The 21,137-nt window shown below is 41.8% G+C and overlaps 2 protein-coding genes across 2 annotated transcripts in view; one reads left to right on the top strand and one right to left on the bottom strand.

The window, feature by feature from the left end:
* RBKS (ribokinase) overlaps nt 1–15,573 on the bottom strand; it is a 98,069-nt gene extending 82,496 nt beyond the window's left edge. Inside the window, exon 1 of the mRNA XM_015410139.1 lies at nt 15,404–15,573. Within this exon, the coding sequence (XP_015265625.1) occupies nt 15,404–15,456 (53 nt within the window). The 5' untranslated portion in view covers nt 15,457–15,573. The remainder of the gene's footprint in view (nt 1–15,403) is intronic.
* A 3,410-nt stretch (nt 15,574–18,983) lies between these two features.
* The window catches only part of BRE (brain and reproductive organ-expressed (TNFRSF1A modulator)), a 162,562-nt gene continuing 160,408 nt past the window's right edge, over nt 18,984–21,137 (top strand). Inside the window, exon 1 of the mRNA XM_015410137.1 lies at nt 18,984–19,138. Coding sequence (XP_015265623.1) covers nt 19,011–19,138 — 128 coding nt within the window. The 5' untranslated portion in view covers nt 18,984–19,010. The remainder of the gene's footprint in view (nt 19,139–21,137) is intronic.

The raw sequence follows: 21,137 nt of genomic DNA, 5'->3' as shown, positions 1-21,137 counted from the left end.
TCATCCTAGTGTTCGGATCAGCTTCTCTTCTCTTTGATTTTGCATGGTCAGTAGTTTCTATTCTGTTCTATTCTACCACCAAAGACAACAGGTGAACCATCAAACATGGTAACTACAGCCGAATTATGAGGTGACAGAATGACCTGAAGTCCTATTTTGTGCAAGTAAAAAAGTAACTCTGTGTGTGTGTGTGTGAGATTCTAGACCAATTTCCTTGATGCTATGCCAGATTTTTACTTTCAGAGAGGATTTTGCTTTTAATAGCGGGAACATTTAAAAACTTCCCATACACATTCTGAAATTGCACATCCCATTCTACCACCTCGGCATATGCAGAGCAGGCTTAACTTAAGAACTGAACTCCTGGATCAGCCAAGACAGCCTATGTGATCCTTTGTTTAATCTAGTGAAGCGGCTAGCCTAGTCCCAGTTTTTACAGAAACCATTTCACAGTGCAGAGCACAAATTTCCCCTAAAATGTATGGGCATGCCTAGAAAGAGGATACACGTTCAGCTAATAGTACAATAACAAGGCTCGTCTCTCAAGTAAACTTTTGCAGAAGTCTTACAACCTGTTTCTCCAATATTACTGCAACTATGCATTAGTCTCAAAAAACGACATCCTATTCGCTTAAAAATAACTTTGAACTTGACCATTTCACGGGTTGCATCTAAAAGCATATGTGTATACCCATTTTGACTTCAACAGAACCTGGATTATTCAGGCTGTTTTCCAGTTATACTGCCTCATATGAAATAGTTACTGAACACACTTGTTACACCCAAAATACTTGTAACATCCAAAATACGTAAGATCTCTTTTACAGTCATTGTTTAGAGACAAAGCTGATTTTCGGGAAGGAGGGGGGACTACTTAGTTAAGGGAACAGAAAGAGCATTATGTGACAGGCAAATTGTGATGCTCCAAACTGAGGCACTGCAACAGAAACAGCTCCAGGAAGCTCACTGCATAAACAATAGTTGTTGTATGCCATCTACAGATATCTTTCTCCTCATAGGCACTTGTTTTTTTGCCATTAAGAAGCAGTGGATTTATGGTGACCCTGTAGGGTTTTCAAGGCAAAAGACACTCAGAGGTGGTTTGCCATTGCCTGCCTCTGTGTAGAGACCCTAGTATTTGTTGGTGATCTCCCATCTGAATACTCATCAGGGCCCACATTGCTTAGCTTCCAAGATCTGAGAAGATCGGGCTAGCTCGGCCATCTATCCCACTCCTCAAAAAAAAAAAGTAATACCTGCATAATCTCAACTGTGCATGTGCACACAATGCTGAACTACTGAGATTGACATCTGTGCTTCCCATGAGTACAGAAGAAGCTTCTGAGCCGCTGATGTTATTTTCTTTTAAACATGTTTTCCAGCGAGGATCCAAGGAAGCCAGTTCATTTATTCCATTACCCATGCTGAATCCCTTAAGAATTAAGCAATGGTTTTCCAGCCTCGTGTGGTCTATTATGCTAAAGATCTTGGTAAACTCAAGTGTTATCTCACAATCCATAATTTTTAATTGCCAGTACTCAATGGAATGCCTCAGTCTTCCCCTGATGGCATCATAGTCTACTGCCATGGAAATAGCTAGTATTACAAACAACGACCTCACCTCTATGGAAAACAGGGAAGACTGTGTAAAGTGAAAACGACAGCTGCGATAAATCAGCCTTCAAACCAAACAGATCTTTTACATAGTAGACTACTAAAATCTAAATAAGTAAATAAAACAGGCACACATACGAGCTTAGGAGTCATTTGCAGAGTATGAAAAGCCCCCATTAATGCCCCGCCTGTCCTCCAGATCCTTGCATCCTGCTTCTAACTGCAAAATCAACATGATCTCATAACTGACTGCCCTCCTAAGGTTGCCAAAGTCTTTACTCTTTGGTCTGGTCACCTCCCAATCAGTTAAGAAACAAAAGGGTTACCAGGAGCCGACACACGTAGAATAACTTATTTATTTATTTAGAAAATTTATATTCTGCCTCTCCAGACTTCTGCTCAAGGCAGCTTACAACCAAGATAATAAAACCAAGTTATAGCAGCTAAACACAAACATTAAAAACAGGCTGGCAGCATTAAAACAAGACAGGTCATAACAACAGCAGAAAATACACACCAAGCAGCCTAAAATGATGCCGATAAAATGATCCTGGGGCCAGAAGCAGACCATAAAATGTTTAAGAGATAAAACTCCTTAGTTAAAAAACCTGGGTAAAAAGGAATGCTTCAGCCTGGTGCCCAGAAGAAAGGTAAGCACCAGGCAAGCCTGCGGGGGGGGGGGGGGCATTCCAAAGGCAAGGCACCACCACTGAAAAAAGTCCTGCCTCTGGTCATCACCTGCCTCACCTCTGAAGGAGAGGGCACAGAATGAAGTGGCAGAATGCTGCAGTGGTTCGTTTCAGACTGTGTATCACTTCAGACTGCAGGTGAGAAATCCCACTAATGAATGTTCCCTCAAGCTTAAGTGACAACAAATCCCTAATGTGCTAGCTTCTTTTTCCAGACAGTTGTTTGTATATGAGAACTTCAGAGTTGGTATCTCCATGTGTACCACAAGTCACTTTACCTCTTCAGCATTCTACTACCATGCTACTACCATGTTCTGTGGCATGTGTTAACACCCTGGAAGACGGAACTCCCTGGGGAGGGGGTTCGTGGGGCAATGAGGGTTGCAGCCATCACAATATGGGAAAGGTTGCAGGTGGACAACCAGCAGCCCTTGGAAGGCCCACCCCACTCCCTCCATGGAGAAGGACGTCGGAGAAATGGGTGGAGACGGGCTCATCCCCTCAGCCGCCAACGCAAGGAGGACGCGCACGGTCTTGAGTGCGAGTCGACTGGAGAGGTCCGGTCTTACCTAAGGGAGAGTGGTTGGAGACACTGCGGCAGATGGCGTCGGGCTCCTTAGTCTCACCGGAAGTGGCCACTCCCCTATACTCCCCGACTCAGGGCGAGATCCATGGGAAATCACAAGAGGGCGGGACTAGGAGAGAAACACACCATAGGGACGATAGAAGGGGTGATGGGCAGGTTAAGGAAGCAGTAAGGTTACTGGGAAAGGAAAGGGGGGTGTTACCAAGGTACGCGAGGAGGATAAAAGGAGGGAAGCAAGGAGTCGAGGAGGATATCGGAGGTGACTGGCTAGGCAAGCTAGAGAGACGGAGACGTGGCTGTCAACCCCGAGGAAGGTGACTCGGGGAGTGACGAAACTCCCCGACCCTTCCATGTCTGAGGCACTCGCTTCCCTCCTATATCCTCAGCCAACACGGCGAGTGGTCCTCTCCGGCCAGGGGAAACCCCAGGGCATGACACAACTTAAATGCCAGTATCCTGCATGCAATGGCCCTCTATCACTATTGCTTCTTTCTTAGCTCTTGCTACATGTTCCTACACCTTAGCCCCTACATTTCATGCTCCACACAACATCCACCTAGCTCCCTACCAGTGTTGTTGCTTTAGCTCTTGAATGGCAGGATTTGACACAGAAAGTGCTAACTGAAAGATGTTCAGAACTCCACAGGCTGTATCTTAACCACATAAAAGTCCAATGGCAGACGAAGAGGAGACTGGATTTATACCCTTGGTGGAAACCATTATTAAGGAAAGAATTAGTAGGCACATAGATGAACAAAACCTATTGAGGCAGATTCAGCATGGGTTCTGTAAGGGAAGATCTTGCCTCACTAACCTGTTAGTGTTCTTTGAGGGGGTGAACAAACATGTGGACAAGGGGGATCCAATAGATATTGTTTACCTTGACTTGTTGTATACCAATTCAGGATGTAAATACTCTTTCACGTATATCGCTACTCTCCCTTTTTTAATGCTTATCTGCAGATGCAAAATATTTCCCCAGGTTTCTACACTCTTACAGTTTCTGATCATCTCTTCTAATATGCGTCTCTTGAAGGCAAACTATATCAGATTGTAGTTTCTTAATTTGCAGAAAGATGCTTTTCCTTCACATTTATTGACAGTATTTTAATTTTCTTAGCCCCCATCTTCCTTTCCCCCCCTTTAATTCTGCTATTCTAGTCCTCTGTTGTAACCTATAAGGATTTGTGATGACTTAATTTCTCTTCTCTTCTTTCCCCATTTTTTTCTTTGTCCCTTTTCTTCAGCTGTCTCTTGCCCATGGTTTTCTCCTTCCGATTGACTCAAATCTTCCTCTTGAAGTCCAAGATATTTCCCATACCTATCCAAAAAATCTTCTACTTTAAATATAGAGTTGATTTGTTGTCTTTTACCATCATATATAAACAGCACAGCTTCTGGTAACAGCCATCTATATTAGTTCTTAACAAGTTCACTAGAGTTGAATAACTTTGACGTTTTCCCTTTACGCACCATGGCACATCTTTTAAAATATTACTTTCAGCTTCCTGAATAATAATCTTTGTTTCAGTCACTGCGTTCAAAATCTTATTGCGGGTTGTTCTTCTATAGAATTTAATGTGCACTTCTCTAGGTATTTTATTTCTTGTCGCATGTGCTGAATTCCTCCTATATATGGCTTCTATCTCTTGGGCAATCTCCTCAACCGTTCCTACTTGCAACTGATCAGCAATGACCTGTACCGTCTCCTCTTTTATATTCTCTTCTATTTTTTCTGAAACATTTTGGAACCTCAAGATATGGGCTTTTTTTTCCATCTCTAAATTTATCAGTGTTTCTTCCATCTTGTTGTTCCTTAATTTTATTTCTTGTAGCTCTTGATCTAAATCTTGGATTGTATCTTCCAACCTATTATTAGAGGTGATCATTTTTAATATTTCTTGTTTATTTTGTGTTATTTGTTTTTAAATTTCTTGTGTTTCAGTTGCTGTGTGAAAGCATCCATTTTTATTTGTATCGGTTCTATCGTTTTTTCAACTAAGGTGGGCAATGTTGTTTCAACAGTTACTATTACTGCTTGCGCCACACTTTCTTGAATTAGGTTTTGTAAATCTTTAATATTCATTTGTGCAATACTCATTGTCAAAGCTTTCATCTGTCCTGCTTGTCCTGGGGAAGGAATAGAAGCCTTCCTAGTCCCGCTGGACATCTTTTATTTATATTTCCCTTCTCCCTTTACTTTTATTCTTAATTTGTATTTTTCTCCAAATAGTATTATTTTTAACCATTAAACTTTAACTCAATATTAATATTCTATTTTATCTTTTCTTTTCTGTATTATATTGTATTATCCTATCTAACTTAACCAGTCCTATCCTATCCTACCTTACCTTACCCTATCCTGTCCTATCCTATCCTATCTTATTTACTTATCTATTTATTTAACCACCCTATAACTTCCTAAATTGCCTCCCACCTTTGCTTTAACCATATACTTTAACCATTTAAAAACAACCCCCACCCCACAAAACTAAAGACAGAAGGCAGGTTATTATATAAATCACAGTTGCTTGCTTCTGGTCTTCTCTGTCTTCTTTCTCCCCTCTTGTTATCAGCTTAAGAACAAGTATGTAGTCACCACCACTTCAGTCTATGAGTTCCAGCTGCCTCCATTTCAGCTAGCAAGTTCCAAACACAACAAAGGTGACAAGAAAAAATAAACAAGAAAGAAAACGAAAAAAAAACCATACACAAGGGGGAGTCCGTTCCAAGGAAGCGCAAGGACTGACAGGCATTCCTATTTCCAAAATGCTTAGTTCATCAGCACAAAGCAATCCCAAAGAAGGAGGAGAGGCATATAAAAAGAAAAAAGGGGAAAAAAACCACCCACGTCTCAAACCTCCTCTGAATGACAATAGCTCTTCTCGGTGTCTCTATAATTCCAAACACAACGAAAAAGAAGAGAAACCGCATGCAAGAGGTCCTCCAGCCATCTCAGAATGGCAATGATGCTTCTCAGCACCTTCAAGGCTCCGCAATTCCAAACACACCGTGGAAACACAGAGGGCAATGCAAAAAACAACAACAAAACTATATGGTAGACAGACAGCTCAGGTCTAAGTTAGTGGATCCCCTTCAAACCTTTAACTAGTCCAATTCATAGTATAGTTTAGAAAGGAAAAAATAAAGGAAACAAGCAGTAACTACGTTACCAATTTGAGCAACTTAATATTAAAGAAACGGTGCTCAATCAAGTAGATTTAAAAGGAGATCCCCCTTTCTTTGCCACCCTTCTTTTCCATCAACAAAGAAGAACTGTAGTTTGTTGGAAAGTGTTTTCAATGAAAATATTTCAAAAAAATGGAGAGAAAGCAAAAGACTCTCAAAGGTTTTTTAGACTCCTCTGCTTCTCAATGAATCCATCGAGTTTCCCCGCTCAGCCGCCCGCCTTGGAGCACTTCCCTAGGTACGTTGTGAGCCTCCACTCGTCTTCTTCCCTCGGGACAAGCTTCTTGCTGCGAGCCTCCCTCCAAGAGAACTCACTGTGGTCTGGTGTAAAGCTATCACTACTGGGGGGTCTGGGGGAGCAGCAACTTGGACAGGAGAAGTCCCACATATGCCCGCTGTCGATGAGCCTGGAACCGGAAGTGCCAAGTGTTCTAGTTCCTAATCAGGGTCTTTGAGGGGGGGAATTCCAGATAGGAACAGAGAAATTCAAACTTTTTTTAAAAAAACAACTTTTCAGAATAAGCCAAAATAATTTTCTCAATGTACATTGTGCTTGTCAGAAGAATCCACCCACCCAAGAATCTTATACCTGGAATGAAATGTTGTTGGTCTTAAAGCTCTTGTGGGACTCAAAAAGAGGAGGAGCAACCCTGGAGAAGGAAGCACAAGCTGGGTGGGTGAGTGAGGATGTGTGAGAGAGGCTTGTCTTTGTATCTCTCTCGTATGAAGCAGCCATGAAGCTCTCTCTTTCTGTGTGCATGCGTGCGAGGGGGAGGGGAAGCAAGAGGCAAGAAACAGGAAGCAAAGTGCCACTGAGGGAGCTGAGGGAAAAGCAAACTAGGGTGTGGCTGCAGCCTTGGAAAGGAAGCAGGAGAAGGAAGTTACTTGGGAGGCCGGTTCTGAGCCCTACTGTGGGCCACAAGTTTGACACCCCTGCTGTAGAGCTTATGCAGGTGCAGCAAGGGTGAAGCAGGTTCCTCGAGGAGAGGCCGGAGCTGGGAATAGGGATCTTTGTAGGAACACAGCGCTGCAACAAAAAGGCCAGCTCTGGCTAGGTATGAGTGGCAAGTAGTACTTGTTTAACCAACAAGGTGCCTATCCATCCGCAGGCTGGGATCCCTCCCCTTCCTGGTAGCCTTATTAATGTCCTGTCTCCTGCCAAGACTTACAACAACCCTTAATTCTCCTGTGAAAGGCTGGACTTAGGTGGATTCTGGTCTACCCATCGTTGTTAACTTCCATGCCTCGGCCCTGGTCCATCTTAAGTCTCAGGGATCTAGAAGAGACTCTGATGGACTCCTGTAGCAGCTAAAGGTCAGCTGCAAGTGGCAATAGGGTGCAGGTCTCCTCAGGAGGTTCCTGGTCAGCTGATTCCCTGGGAATGGGGTCTGGGAAGGGAGTCCATCAGCAAAACATTTGGATGGGCCTGAACCATGGGCATTTCAGGTCCTGTGAGTAGGCCTTCTTTGTCTGAAGTGTCAGTATCAGTGGAGCAGGGGTGAGTCATGACACTGAAGTTCAAAATTCTCACTGCCAGTGCCTAGACAGACTTCCTACTGAGAAGTTACTCTGCAAGCAGCACAACTGCCGCTGTCCTATTTCACATATAAAATATTCTCTTCCTCCACCAGTAATATCCCATGGCCGAGTGTGCAGCATTATGTTAGACTGCAGATGCAAAAGCATTTGGAAATAGGGTTGGCCAACAACTCTTGGAGAAAAAATGTCACTGGACTATCTGGAAGTTGAAAAATGCTGCCACTCAACTTTCACTGGGCATAAGCAGAAGACAGCACATTAACCCAAATGCTTCAACAACTTTATTGGGTGCTGATATATTTAGTGTGCTAGTTTTGAAGTCCTAAATCATCTGTGCCCAGAGTACCTAGAATTGCATCTGCTACCAGAAAGGCCTGCTGATGAATCCTTGGTAGAATACCATCACACGTGGAGGCAAGGGCGATGGCCTCCTTTGTCTGCCTTCTTGACTAGCTTCACTTGCTCTCACTTTAAGTATCTCAGTATAAAAGTTGCATAAAAATTTAGTAAGCAAACACATAGGCTACTAGGATTGTAACAAATATCCTAGTGGCGTGTATAACATCTGGATATCTCTGTGTCTAGGACAAACACACCTGCACATGCCAAGAAATAGAGCTTGTGGCTTCAGTCCAAACATTCAGAAAGTGTAGATCAGAAGTACAACCAACTGTGAAAAATCTTTAATGCTTGTTTGTTTGTTTGTTTATTTGGAGAATGTATAAACAGCCTCTCCAGAGACCTGCCAGAGGCAGCTCATAAAGAAAAACAATGTTTCTGTCCTTTAGTTGAGCATTAATGTAAAGTTCCACAACACAGATCTGCTGTATCATGGATAAGAAACATTTAAGTACAGGTTTACTAATAATCAAACGGAACAGTAACTCAAAGTATTTCATTGAACATTTATAGACCTGTTTGAGTGTGGATGGAGAAAGGGAGCTGGAAGGTGGCTTCAGGCAAATTAGGCAACATGAAAGGAGGCACGCATTCTGGAGGAGGCGGGAAGACAAAGGGAAGGTGGAGAAGTCTAGGCAGATCATTGGGAGTGGAGGAATGTAGGCAGAGATAATGATCTTGCAGTTCTTCTCCTTAAAGTTCCCAAAGCAATTTTTCAAACCTGAGAGAAGAAAAGGGGTTTCTTCAAAATCTAGGCAGAGAATGCAAACAACCAAGATTACATGGAAGGAGAAAAAGAATGAGACCCAGAATGGATGTTGTAGTACTGAATATGGATGTATATCAAAATAGGAGACAAGGGAAGCACAGAAGAAATAAAAGGGGTTTCCTGGTCCTAACTTTAGACCAAGGCTAGAAGGGAATTGCTGTCAGCATTCAGAGAATCCATCTCAAGCTACAGTAATTTTATTAACCTTACCTAATAGCCTGTGTAGTAAATTAAGCCAAGAGATATTGATTTGTTCTGAGCATCATGGCTGAACCACATACAAATCCCACCCACCCCCAATCTATACCCCACTTTTCTGCCACAGTCAGGGTTACCAAGGTGGCTAACAAATTAAAAACATACATAATAAAATTGCATCTTAAATAATATTAAAACCAACAGAACAAACACTATGAAAACAATTAAAACTGAAGCTAAAACACATATAAAACATAAAAGCAACAATTGAAACATTGGGCAGAAAGGAGCCATCACTGAAGGAATGCCAAACAAAGCAAAAAGGCCTTCAGCTGTTGGCAGAAGGTGAGAACAGAAGGGGCTAGACAAATCTCCCCGGAGAGAGGAAGGACCTCTCCTGGGTTGCCACTCACCTAATCACAGCAGGTCTACGTACAAATCTGACACTCAGACCAAGTCATCATAAGGCCCCATTTGTTCTACAGTATTCTCATACATCACAAGACCTAAACCGAAGGGCGTTCAAATAATTTACAAGCACTTCTAAGAAGAAAAGAAAGAGCCCTTTAAACTGGTAGATACAGAATAATTGAGTGGGTCTTGGAACTGAAGCTGGGTGCAATTCAAAGTTTGCATAAACACACACAGGTTTTGCCTTCCTTACATGTAAACACACAGTCTAGAGAGGCTAGAGCTACATGGAATGGGACCTGGGTATCTTAACGATAGACTTCTCCAGTGACTGGTAAGCATTAAAATATGCAGCGAGGTCCTGCTGGATATACCTCCAATTCTGTGAGGTGACAAGGGGCAGGGCTTTTTGGGCTTTTGGCACCCAGCTATGGTGCTCTGCCTAGTATATACTCTGTGAAACTTAAAGCACTAATAGCACAATCTTAAACACGGTGATATCCTGACCTGGCTAGTCCAGGCTAGCCTGATCTCTACAGATCTTGAAAGCTAAGCAGGGTGGACCCTGGCTAGTTTTTGGATGGGAGACTTCCAAGGGATACCAGGGCCATGACATGGTGGCAGGCAATGGCAAAACCATCTCTGAACTTCTCATTCCTTGAAAACCTTAGAGGGTTGCAATAAGAAGAAGAGATGAAGAGATTGGATTTATACCCCACCTTTCACTACACAAAGGAATCTCAGAGCAGCTTACAATCTCCTTTCCCTTCCCTTCCCCACAACAGACACCCTGTGAGGTAGGTGGGGCTCTTTCGAGAACTGCTCTTTCCAGAACTGTGACTGACCCAAGGTCATGCCAACAGCTGCATGTGGAGGAGTGGGGAATCAAACCCGGTTCTCCAAGATTAGAGTCCGCGCTCCTAACCACTACAGCAAAGTGGCTCTCAAGTCAGCCGTGACATGATGGCACTTTCCACCTTTCTGTCACCACAGTTACACCCTGATAAGCCAATTGACTTCAATGCACTTGGAAGGATATGTATTGCACGGCAAGGCAAATGTTTTTATTAATGCTGGCTTTGGCATTTAGCATCGCTCTTGCTTTGTTAAGCTAGACGTTGTTTTTGTCTTGCTCTGATTGATTAGCTGCCCGAGGTTTTGTAAATTTTGATGCTACAAATGTCATTTTGTGTGTTTTTGTATGAAAATACCTAATAATTATCACCTTACTAATTAGTGCTTTTTTCATTGTGTTTTTGTACATTGCCTTGAAAGCCTGAGCTGGGAGGAGATATATATTTCTTAAAGTACATTTTCTCTAAGATACATTCAGAGTTCTTGATGGCTTATTAGTAAAAACCACACTGACCAAGGTTGCCACAATGAAAGAAGGATAAAAGACTCATGTTGCCATCAAAGATGCAATATGTTTGGAGTTAGATTTATCATTACTGTCCATTCTGACTTGGGTGGGAGGCTTCTGTGGTTAGATGTGCTCACTGCTGCTTTTTTCCTGTTGTCATATTTAAAGCATGTGTTTTTCATTGTTTTCTCTCAGCTGAGTAGTTTGCTACAGTGATTATTAGCAAAGAGGAGAGAGCAAAAAATTAGACATTGTTCCTATCACTGAGAGGTAAAAATAGTAAGGGAGAGGAAAAAGAATGCTCCTGAGAAGTTTTGATTTCATATACTGCTTGTTCACAACAAGAACTGTATGTGCTCAGTCTCAGGGTCGTGGCTTGTTTTGTTCTCAAGTCAATTAGAGCGACATATTATTGTCAGGATTTAATTTAGAGTATTACAGCACACACACACACACACACACACCATTTTTATCCAGTTCTTCCTAGTGTGCATCTCATTCTCACTAGCCTGCCACAGTGCAATACTCAGTTGCATAGTCTGCTATGTAGTGAGCTCTTGAGACATCACTGACTGGGAACAAGTTCCACAATAAGAACATAAGAGACGCCAATGTTGGATCAGGCCAAAGGCCCATCCAGTCCAACACTCTGTCACACAGTGGCCAAAAATACCAGGTGCCATCAGGAGGTCCACCAGTGGGGCCAGGACATTAGAAGCCCTCCCACTGTTGACCCCCCCCCCCCCAAGCACCAAGAAGACAGAGCATCACTTGCCCCAGAGTCCCTATCTATACCTTGTGGCTAATAGCCACTGATGGACCTCTGCAGCATGCCAATCAATGGCATGCTGCACATACATGCTGATGCTGATAACATTACATTTCACCAGAATAAAAAAGCCCTGTTCACTCATTACATTTGACTGCATGTACAGGACAAATGAATAACTGTGTGACGGTTGTTTCTTCTAAAAGGGGTAATGGATGTATATTCCAGCTTCAGAACACAGATATTAGACTCCAGGTCTGCTATGAGTGTGCAAAGGCAGAAAATCTGTGTTGCCCCTTTCAGAAGAAGTAGTTATCACACATATTGGGTGGATCACCTGTAGTGAGTTCATTCTGTATGCACAGTCGTAACACCAAGAATCTGAAAAGGGATAAAATGACAAAGAGATGTGTGAGTGCGCTGACATGGTGCAGTGGTTACAGCAAGGGTCCCTACATTTTGTGAGTCTGCAGGCATCTTTGGGATTCCTACATAGGGTGGTGGGTGCAACCACAAAATGGCTGCTGCAGGAGGAGTGAGATTATATATAATTCTAGTAGTAACTTTTCAACATTTCAGGTAGAAGCTCTGTTTAACAGGATGCCTTTTAATGTGAACATATAGCTATTTTCTTGCATATAAGCAGCTTACCATCAGTCACGTAGTAAGGATCCTGGGTCCTGAGGCTGCAACTATAGCCAAAGCAACATCTGGTCCCACCCACTTCTCAAAACTCCGGTGAGTGCACAGGCAAGGGATTGGTGAGCAATCTAACTGTTCAAGCATCAAACTAGGATCTGGGAGATCCAGGTTCAAATCTCTGCTGTGCCACAGAATTTCACTGGGTGACCTTGGCCCATTACTTTCTCTGAGCCTCATCTATCTCACAGGGTAAAATGGAGGTGGGGAGAATGATGCTGTATGCTGCTTCAGGTGCCAAATGGGGAGAAAAGCAAGGTACAAAGATCTAAATTAACACAAACAAATGTGTGCTGTTTCACCTAATGACAGCAGCAGCTTGAAGACTTTGAACTTCCATTTGACAACAGAAACTTTACCTGCCCCTACAAGCTAAACTGATCTTAATAGATTTAATCATTAGCCTCTCCCACCTTCAGCATTGACTGGCCATGCCCAACATCTACAATAATGTGGTGTCTATAAATACACTTAGATCACTGAAATTTACTTTTTATAAGGCTATGCAAAAATCAAAAAGCCAGGCCACATGAAGGCCTCCTAGATACCTTTAATGTTTCTGGGGAAAGAATCTACATATGCAGAATTGGGGGTGGGGGTGGGTTTCCACTAGATCGACAATGACAAGCCCAACATTTTAAATGGGGAAGCACAGTGGAGTTTTATGGTTAATGCACCTGAAATCTATTCTGGTTATTTAACATATGCTCATTCACTGCGGCAATGAACCTGGCCACTTAGATGCATTTTCACACACTAGAGATGACCAGGCATGTACCTAATCACAAGGCTGATACCACATGGGAAGTACTTTGCACAAGCTTGCTCTAGGTATCACTCATGATTCCACCCTCTGAACTAACACAAACATGTGGAATCTGAATTCTCTCTTGAGCCTTAGACTCCTACAAACAGCTGAGATTCATCTCTTCTGTCATCCCTCCCTTTTTCTAGATTCAGTTTTAACTGCCATGTGATACTTCAAAGCAATTCAAGGTTTCCTCTCTGATGCACATACAACACACATCAGCTGTTGCTCAACTAAAAATGTGTCAGAGGCATCATCAACAAGTACAGCAACAAACCTGCTGTACTATGAATGTTGATACCTCGCTAAGAAGCCAGCAACTGCTTTACTTCATCAAGGTTAATAAAATTTGACTCAAGATAAAAGCATTTCTGATGTGCTTAAGCATATTTCAAAACCTTTCAGATCTAGATCTTAAGCATTCTGTCTGTGGTATGAAAGAGACAGAAAACGTGCCAACTCTTCATGTCGCATTTAAGCCAGCATGGGCTGAGACTCTATTTTTTTTGAGAGGACATCCTTCTTATTTGAAACTCATCCTATCCTACCAGATTTAGGAAAAACACACAAAACAGTTAGAGCAGTGATACTCATTCAGTGGCTTCACAGCCACTTGCGGCTCTTCTGAGCACCATTCCCCAGTGTGGCACCTCCTCATTTTCCTTGACATGTGGCAGCTATGAGGTTCTTTTGACTGAACATAACTGCAAGCCACGGAGTAAGACTTGGATCTGGGAGACCCAGGTTGGAAGCCACACTCTGCCATGGAAGCTCACTGGGTAAGCTTGGGCCAGTTCCACACTTTCTCAGAGCCAAACTACATGTTATGGCAGCCACGGGTCCAACCCTTGGCCACCAACCCCATTTTAAAGGAAAATCTAGCCATTTAAAAAAATGATGTCAGGGCCAGTCCTGATCGGGGCCCATGCCGTGGTGGTACCAGGTGATCTTGTCCCCACCCACCCCACCTTTTCAAGTGACAAAAGAGCCATGGAGAGGCTGTTTTGGCACTCAAAAAGGCATGCAGAGGGTGGAACAAGTGGAACAAGATCACCTGGTGCCGCTGCATCAAGACTGGGCCCTAATGACAATTTTTTTTTTAATGGCTAGATTTTCCTCTAAAATGTAATTGGAGGCCACAGGTTAGACCTGTGGCTGCTATAATGTGTATTTTGACTTTCAGTCCAACCTATTTCACAGGGTTATGATGATAAAATGAAGGAAGGAATGATGCTGTAAGCCAAATCCTCAACAGGGAGAAAAGTGAGGTATAAATATCTAATTAAATAAATATAAATAGAATCTCAAATTGTAAAATATACAGTATGCAAGTTATTGTCCTTATACAACCTGACCAAACACTGCTTTACTTAATAGTTTTTCAGTCTGTGTTTCTAAGAGCCCTCCCTGGAAACTATTCAGGAGTCTTTTAATGAGAAGATAAGTTATGGGTACTTGGAGCCTGAAAGAATCTAATATGGGTTGATGCAAGCTACATTAGCAGATAATCTAAATCTAATTTAAATCTGATAGCCACTTTATTTGTACTGTTCCCTTTTCTGTTCATATATCCCACAGAAAGTTGCTAACAATATTATCACTAGAGAACTGGGCAAGCAAAGTCCACAAACTGATTTTGTACTTTTGGACCACTTCTGCAAACTTTTTCTGAACCCCATAAAATCTCAGTAAACCTCAAAATATCCAAGCTCTCACAAATAAATGTTGGTTTAGGAAGCTGATGAGATGACAGCACTCATTTATATGCTTTAATCACTTTTTATATTCATAACCAGAAGATGATAAGAAGGGATGTTTCCGTCATCTTCAGTGCAATGCTTCTGTGCAGATGACTGTACAATAATATAATTTAGGATTTACTAATAGCATAATCCCATATTCAGTCTGATCCAATGCTCCCTCTAAGATATGGAGTCTTGTGAGCAAAAAAAAGTTGTGAGCGAGCGATTTGGCTGCTGCATAAATTAGTTTGCCCTGGAGCCATCCTTCCTGAGCTAAGACAAAAATGTGTGAGCCAGAGGCTAAAAAACTGTGAGTTAGCTCACACTAACTCAGCTTAGAGGAAACACTGATCCTCTGCATGCCTTCTCAGAAGTCAATCAAGGGGACATCACTCCAAATAATAAATGTGCAGACCATACAAGTTTACTTGAGGAAGTGTTTCACTGACCCTACCGGATCTTACTTAGGAGTAAACATGTATAAGATTGGGCTACATAATTAGAAAACTAAACATACTGGCCCTTTTTTAACCTTTACTGTTGAGTGTAAAGAAAGAATCAAAGACTAATCCAGCTCCAGATAAAAGAACGGCTACAGAACGTGCAGGATATTACTGACAATACTAACCTCACCAGATCAGTCATACAAGATCCCACCAACACGACCTCAGGAGCTGCCATTATCAGACACAGCAGCAAGAGGTCTCTTTCCCCACAACTGTACTTTAACCTGCTTCAAGTGTACACGTCCTCAGGCTTTATCTTTCTGCAGGTCGCGTTTTCTGCTTCTCCACAGCCTGCTTCACCAGGGGGAGATCTGCCACCCACCTGATTTGTTCGTACCCTGAAAAATGTCCGTTTATTACAGAGCACTTTTTCCACCCCAAATCATAAGCAGACAAGTTAATATCTCTATTACAATCTTGTCCGTCACCCTTGAACAGTAGAAACCTGGACTATTCATTCAGGCGCGCTTAAGCCACCTATGTTCAACGAAAGACCCAGTTTTGATTTTTCTAGGCTGCCGATCTCGTGAGCGCGCTTGGTTTGTTTGAGAGAGGCGCGCGCGCGCACGCACGTAGCGTACGGGAAGGCGGGTCTACGCAGGCGCTGAGGCTGCGTGGTTAAGGTAGTGGTCGGGGCCGGTTTTGTGAAGGTTGGTTTATGTTTTGCGGTCCCCGTAGGTATCCAAAGTAGCAGTACTTGGGGAAGGTCGGGGAATGAGTCCCCCTTTAGACGGGTGGGTATATTGGGCTGTGTACGTCATAGAAGAGAATGGGTTTTCCCTGTGGTGCTTCTGACTGGGAAAGTCAAGCATGGGAGTTGGCTTGGCTATTAGGGGCCGAACCCCTCAAAACTGCACACCACGCAGGGAGATTTCCTGTGTGCTAGATTTTTCTCTCCCTCTCCTTCCCTCACGATTTAAGCTACTCCTGTTAGGATGGTCACCTTACTATTTCTGGGAATGTTTCTGCAGTAATTGTAGGTGCTAAAAATATTACCATTGTTAGTTAATGAAGGTGCCTGTGCCTCTAATGAATGTGCTGCAGGCTGAAGTTTAACAGGTGAAATGTTGTGGCTGTGTTCACGAGATGAATTCTAATCTCATCTGAGTCACAAACTTGTTAGGTGATTTTAGGCAAGTGATATTGCTTTCTCCCCCTCCTCCCATTATTATAGAACTGGACTACTTTAGTGGGTTGCTCTGAGATAATCGGTATGAATTGTTTTCAGCAATAAAACTGCAATCTGCAGTTAGATTCAAGTCCAGTAGCATCTTAGAGACCAATAAGATTTTCAGAGTATCAGCTTTTGAGCATCAAAACTCCCTTCATCAGACATGTGTAGGAATGGAGATCTGAGTCTTTATATCCCACTCAGAAGGTGGGAGTGATGTTGTAAAGAATGCTTGTATAGCATGCAGAGGTATAATGGATATTGTAACCATCTTGATTAGAGCAGATGAGAAATGCTAGGGGGCAGAAGATTAGCATCTGTAGTGAGTGCTATATGAATCCTAAAAGTTAAAATTTTATTACAATCCGTATAATGGGGTAAACAGTGCTTGTTGAATTTTTGCCTATCACATAGCTTTCAGAAGTGCAGGAGCTTTCCTTGCAAAACAAACAGAAAAGGTGGCAGACATAAGTTAGTATCATGTGCACGTTGTGACTGCTGGTAGTGTCTTTTGAAGGGTCAGGTGTCGGGCAGGGCTGCCAGCAGTCTTGTAGATCAAGATCTCCTGATTTGAATTCTTTGCTCAACTTGTGATCTTACTCTCTAACTCTTTGTCAGCTGCCTTGTAACTTAAGGCACACTTGCATTATATCGGTCTTGTAGGCCTCTACAAGTTTCACTGTTAATAAGTGTCAGGGAATGTGTACGTGTGCTATCGTTGGAGATTTGCAGAGGTGTTGTACAGTGTTTGTCTGGTATTGGTGACCTTTGACTATGCAATATTGATAACATTGTACAGGTTCCCTGATGTTTGTGGAACTATTCTTCAGTGGTAGTGAGTTCATAAAGATTGTGTTATAACTTGCTATGTGTTGTAGATAACTCCAATTTGACCTGGGTTATGGTGTGGATCTGCAAAATATCTCTGTCTGTAGGTTTCTGATACTTGACTCCTTTCTGCTTTGTACCATCATGAATTCTGTGTTCTGTTATGACTTCTCTAGGTTGAAACAGAAAAATAATCTTGTTATCCCTATGTAACTTCATTGATTGGTGACCACATCCTCTGAAGAGGACACAGAAGTTTTCTTAGCTTATCAACAAAAGCAAAAGAGCCAGAAAGTGACTGATCAGCAAATATTGACAGTTTATAAGACAAGTTGTTCAGTGTTACTTCTATTATAAGTCTTCTGTGATAGTATATGTCTGTAATAATTTGATGTCCATTGTTTAATGTGAGTACAGATTTAGTAGCTGTTCTTCAGAATAAAAACATCTTAAATTAACAATTTAATATAATATTTAATCACAAAAAGACATGTTTAATTTTCATTCTGATGTAACCAGATAGGTTTGTTTTCTTTGCATTAAGGATGTTGTTTAAAATGGAAAACACACTTCCCTCCATCCCGCCAAAAGCAAACATTACTTCAAAACATTCACAATTTTTTAAAAAGCCACTAAATTCATTGTGAGCTTAATAAAATGAGCACTGTCCAGCTTCTAGTGCTGAAGTAAATATCAGTCTAAAACAGGCCTGCACCAAGCTGAAGTAAGGCTGAGGCAGGCACCAAAACCAGGAGATTTCTGTATGGTTGGTGGACTGTGTTCAGCTGGGGGTTTACAGGTTGTGCATGTTTGCTTTTAAACTCTTTGTACTCCGTAGATGATCAGTACAAACAAATGAGAGCATTACTTGGGTGTTAAGAACATAAGAACATAAGAGACGCCAATGTTGGATCAGGCCAAAGGCCCATCCAGTCCAACACTCTGTGTCACACAGTGGCCAGAAATACCAGTGCCATCAGGAGGTCCACCGGTGGGGCCAGGACATTAGAAGCCCCCCCACTGTTGACCCCCCCCCCAAGCACCAAGAAGACAAAGCATCACTTGCCCCAGAGCCCCATCTATACCTTGTGGCTAATAGCCACTGATGGATCTCTGCTCCATATGCTTATCTAATTTCCTTTTGAAGCCGTCTATGCTTGTAGCCACCACCACCTCCTGTGGCAGTGAATTCCATGTGTTAATCACTCTTTGGGTGAAGTAGTACTTCCTTTTATCCGTTCTAACCCGACCGCTCAGCAATTTCATTGAGTGCCCACGAGTTCTTGTATTGTGAGAAAGGGAGAAAAGTACCTCTTTCTCTACTTGCTCTATCCCATGCATAATCTTATAAACCTCAATTATGTCACCCCTCAGTTGTCGATTCTCCAAGCTAAAGAGCCCTAAGCGCTTTAACCTTTCCTCATAGGGAAAGGTGTTGTGGCATACAAGTAATATAGGAATATATATGGAACTTTGACCATAACTATGAGCTTTAATTGAGTGGATTGCAGTAGTCCCTGTTGACTTTTTATGCCAGTTCCTTTCCCTTGGCCTCTGGTTTCTGTAGTCATTCTCTTTCTGGCTATCTCTGTCTCTTATTGTCTTCCCTCTGTCTCAGCTGAGTCTTTTTGTCTTAGCCTCTGAGTTGTCACTTAAAAAAAAAAAAAGGAATGTATCAAACTCTACTCTTTTGTTTATTTTGCAGAGCTGAGTGCAGCCAACGAGTAAATATGTCCCCTGAAGTTGCCTTGAACAGAATTTCTCCATCACTTTCTCCTTTGATTTCCAATGTGGTCAGAAATGGAAAAGTAGGATTGGATGCAACAAACTGTTTAAGAATTACAGATCTGAAATCTGGGTAAGTATCACGAAGGAATTTAAATAATGTCCTATGCCTTTTATTCAGAGTGCTGCTGTGCTGCTTTTGTTGTCAGGAAGCAATAATGTTTTTCATTTATCTGGTATGAAGACAGTATAGTAGTTCTTACTGCTATCTTTTACAGTCTTTTTTTGTGTTGCATTTTTGTGTATGTGTGTGCCTGTGCCTGGAGGTCATAGTGACTTCTGACAATTCCTACTGGGGCATGGAGAACGTTCAGAGAAGTGGCTTGATAGCCAGCTTCTGCCTCCTGGCCCTGGTATTCTTTGGAGATTTCCTATCCAAATTCTTGCCAGGGTTGGCCCTGCTTAGCTTCCAAGATCTGATGAGATTGGGCTTGCCTGGGCTATCCAGGTCAAGGCGTCTTTTACAGTCTTTTAGAGATTGTGGTTTAACTTGTTGAGAAGAATACTTTTTGTCAATAGCTGTTCCTAATTACCGGTGGAAATGATCTTATGTTTTAAGGGTTTGACTGTTTCTGTCAAGGCTAAATTCGTATAAATAAATAAAATAAAAACAACAGTAGACTCTGAGATTTTCTTATCTGAAAGGATCATTATTGCATGTCTTTAATTATTCTGCAAATATTCTTCCAGTGTTGACTAAACTGTCATTCCTTTTTAATTGTTGGTAGCAATGGGGTAGGTAGTCGTGTTGATCTGAAGCAGTACAAAGTTTGAGTCCAGTTTTTTGTTAATCTTAAAGGATGCCATTGGACTCAAACTTTGTTCTGTTGATAGTAATGTCATAGAGGTGTTAGTGTTGGTTTGTTTGCATCTTGCCAGATGTAAACTGAATGGATACGTATTTTTGCATACAGCAGGCTATGCATCAGGGAGTTGCAGGGACTGCATTCCATTAGATAAAAGACTGCTCTGTAGATACCCCAAGCAACTATGGACCCACCTGGGTGTTCTGGGAGATTAAAAATATGTTATCTGCTGACCACCAAATGAAAAGATTTCAATTTAGTGGTCAAAATACAACTGATGCATTTGTTAACCGTTTTCCTAAAAGAAAAGAGTTGGCAAGTCTACAAACATAAGTCTTTTCCTTGGCTTCATTGCCACTGAGAAACTGGCTGTATTTGTAAACCTTCTTGATGACCACTGAACCTAGTCTTAGGTTCCACAAAGAGATTTCAGTAGCTTCTGCCCCTGTCAGTCATGTACACTTAGTCATGGACACTCTGGACAAACTTCTTTGTTCCTTTATTTTCCACTGGGTCCAGTCTAACAGTTTATATCTTTGAGATTATGGAAAATGGCTCATACAACATGGTGGGCACACTCTTAATTCTAGATTTTGCTGATATGATTATTACATAGTTTTGGTTTTGCTTAGGCACTTTTCTGTAGCTTGTTTAGCTTAATAGTTTTGAAGAAATCATATTTTCAAATTTTAATTTTAGGCACTGCTAACTTTGTGTTGATTTTATGAAATGAGCCTTTATCTTAAGTGTCTTAATAGCAGAACCCTAAAAACATAAACTAAAATGTCTAAACTGAGGTTACCACACTTTGGTCATTTTGTGAGAATACAAGACTTACTGGAAAAGACAATAATGCTAGGAAAAGTTGAAGACAGCAGGAAAAATGGAAGAACCAACATGAGATGGATTGACCCCATCAAGGAAGCCACGGCCCTCAGTTTGCAAGACCTGAACAAGGCTGTTAATGACAGGATGTTTGGGTCATTAAACCATAGGGTCCCCATAGGTACAAAACAATTTGACAGCACTTAATGCACACACATGGAAATCTTTTTGATGTGTAACTGTACATGCTATTTATATAGGGTTTTTTTTACAAATATCAGGGAATACACAAGGAATTTCTAGTTTTACAAAGGCTCCCCACACAGCACCTGAGGGAGAAGGATAATATATTTTATATTACAAATACATTACAGTTACATTACACTACAATATATTTTGCACTACAATAAGAAATTAAAAAATTAAGCATTAATATTTGCA

Source organism: Gekko japonicus, unplaced genomic scaffold (genome assembly GCF_001447785.1).
Source record: "Gekko japonicus isolate JY-2015 unplaced genomic scaffold, Gekko_japonicus_V1.1 scaffold566, whole genome shotgun sequence".
NCBI classification, from domain to species: Eukaryota; Metazoa; Chordata; class Lepidosauria; order Squamata; family Gekkonidae; genus Gekko; species Gekko japonicus.
Note: the sequence above shows the minus strand (reverse complement) of the source record. Positions and strands in the feature narration are given on the sequence as shown.